The 2751-nt window shown below is 48.3% G+C and overlaps 1 protein-coding gene across 1 annotated transcript; it reads right to left on the minus strand.

Annotated features, from left to right (window-relative positions):
- Positions 1-125: 125 nt before the first annotated feature.
- TEOVI_000333800 (DNA repair protein, putative) lies at positions 126-1970 on the minus strand (the record flags this gene model as incomplete). The annotated part of the gene is made up of 1 exon (XM_067226258.1): positions 126-1970. The coding sequence occupies one exon, from the start codon at positions 1968-1970 to the stop codon at positions 126-128; it is 1845 nt and encodes a 614-aa protein (XP_067082359.1).
- Between the last annotated feature and the right edge of the window lie 781 nt (positions 1971-2751).

Consider the following 2751-nt stretch of genomic DNA (forward strand, 5'->3'; position numbering starts at 1 on the left):
AAAAGTGATATAAAGTAAAGTGGGAATGTTGGAGACAACAAATACAGGTATGTATGTATTCATAAACATGTGCATATATTCAATAAAATACCGGTGTAGTAATTTAACCAAGGCACAAGCAAATGCTAGCAGTAACTCCTCGTCAATATAAATTTTGTTAGACACAAATATACTTCTTTTTGTGGCTTCGTCAGGCGATGTATATCTGGGTCAGCGTCGCAGGCATCTACTCCTTGGTATTTCAGCCGGCGCCACAGCCCCAACAGAGAACCATACTTCGACGCGAGCTGAATTGCCAGAGGTGCAGAGCAACCCCTTATACACATAAGCATGCGGGGAAATGTAGTCCGAGCCTGGATATCCTTTCTTATTTTGTTGATGTATTGTAGGCATTCAGTGCAGTTAGTTACCAACGTTTCTGGGCATTGTTCCATTTTAGTTTTGCACAGTATTGAGCCTACTGACTTCCCAAGGCTACGGAGAAAGGTGGCTGTTTCAGACAAATGACGTGTCCACACGACACGAAATCGTGGAAGAGACGCAAGCGAGGCACAAGCAGAAAGAACCCGCCGTCGCTCCTCAACCGTGATGGACTCCATTGTTCCCTCCACAACCCACACAACAGAACGGAAAGGGGACGATGACAGCAGTTGCCGCTGCTCGTAGTAACGTGAAGAGGTAATGCTGGCACAAAGATCCTTTACTGTTTTCCTTTCCACCACAAGGAATGAGATTTTTTGCGTCTGTCCGTACATTGCCCCTTCACGAAGAACAGTGCAACCGGCAGCGTTGCGGCATTGATAATCCGGCACGTTCGCCGAGTTTGCTGAGCACCCAACATTAGGTGAATTGATTCCTATCATAAAGTCTCCGCACGGGAGGGTGCATGAAACACTAGGCGCGCCGGCGCGGGAACATACTTCGATTAGGTTTTCGTGTGCACCCTTGATGCGTTCGCGGTTATCAACGAGAAGGTGCCAAGAATAGTTGTTGGAGCAACCCTCTTCTTTAGGCGTCTCGTTTTCATCAGCATCTATATCAGTAGTATTTGTCGGCATGCTGGGTGTTGAATGCACCGGCTTCCTTTCCCTCTGCCGGGAGGCAACAAACTCCTTTGGAGTTCCTAGAAGTCGGCCCTGTGGTTCTGACCCTCCTTCCGCCAACGAAGTAGTTGGTGCAATGTCGGTGTTGGGTGAACGGAACAACGTCCTGAGGCGTTGACCGTGTCGGATCATATCGCTTACTGTTGAAGTGTGCCCTGCAGAGCTCATAGATCTGGAGCACCTTTCCGAATCCTCCCTGAGGTGGGACAACACCTCAGCTTGAGAATCAGGAACATATCGTGGTTTCGGTGAAGTCTCCGCAAGCTTAGAGGCGCCGTGTTTACGGAGCCTCGCGATGAGATGCACTTTGGTTCCACTACCCAAGAGGCCTTTGGACAAACATCGATCGCGCAGCTCCCTCCAACTGAGTTTTTCCTCCGGTAGTGGCTCACCACTTTGACAACCGGTGGTTGAAGAATGCATTAAACTCGTACCCGCTTCCCCACGAGAGTTATGGAGCTGGTCAAAGTGCCAGTCAGAATTGCCACTCCACACTGCCGGCTGGCCAGAGAGTAAAGGGGGACCACCTTCCGTGCGCCGCATTTTAAAACAGCGGAATGGCGAGAAGGGGAAGCTAACGGACCTCCTCAGCGCAGCAACAGAAACCTCGCCGTCTCGTGCAAGCATTTCATCATTCGTAGAGTTGTCATCGCCCAAAACTTCTCGACCGTGGCGGGGGGCCAACATTGCGCAGAACGCTTCCGTCGCACGAACGGCCTCTGGACAACTGCCATGAAGCTGCGTCCCAGCGGCGCCACTGCTAACTGGCAGTGGATATCGCCTCAACGCGGCGCAAAATTCTGGGAAGCGCTGAGGCCATCTACGCTCAATATACGAGGCAATTCTTTCGTTATGGCTGTTCGGCATTAACACATCAAAGAGCAAGTTTGCATGCAAAAGACCTTCCCGTCCACCTTATACAAAAATGGATGTTCCCGCTTTTGACTGGCCTTTGTACGACGGTCAACGCTGGCGCCTTCCATTAGCCCGCAGAAGCGGGAAACGTTTGTGAGAATAAGAAGCAAAAAGGAATGGGATCAGTGCAATGTACAAGAGCAACAAAACGCATGTTGGGCGGGTGAGTGAATGGACAACACAAACACGAAGAATCACCATTCACTTTTCACACACTCAGGCACACCAACGGAACAGACGTGATAGTAGATTGCTATTCGTTAGACAAAATAGGGACAGAAGAAAGGCAAAGGGGGACAAGATACGATCTCAGTGCTCTGGAAACTTGCTGATTCTCTTTTTTCTTTTCGGACATTTCTTTCTTTTTTTGTGCATATACCTCTCTCCACAACCAATCTTTACTGACCCATTCCCATTCGCTCCCACTTCCTTTTCTCACGTCTTCTACATTGTCCTTGGCTCCTTCACCTTCCCTCCCCTGGCTTCTGTCCCCCCCCCTACGCGTTAGGTGTGCTTAACAAGGGCTAAGTTAAAATAAAATAATGGTGATAACAAGAAATACAAATAAACAAATAAATATATACGCTAAACGCACTTTGCCTATTTTATTACTTTTTTATTTTTAAAAAAAATAACTCCGTTAATTTACTTTTTGTATCCCTTTTCTTAGTTAAACACCTTAGGCTCCACCGAAAAAGAGTGAACTCACACGCGTTCGCCCTTGAGACCATCC

This window comes from Trypanosoma equiperdum, assembly GCF_001457755.1.
Source record: "Trypanosoma equiperdum strain OVI genome assembly, contig: ctg_729, whole genome shotgun sequence".
NCBI lineage: Eukaryota > Euglenozoa > Kinetoplastea > Trypanosomatida > Trypanosomatidae > Trypanosoma > Trypanosoma equiperdum.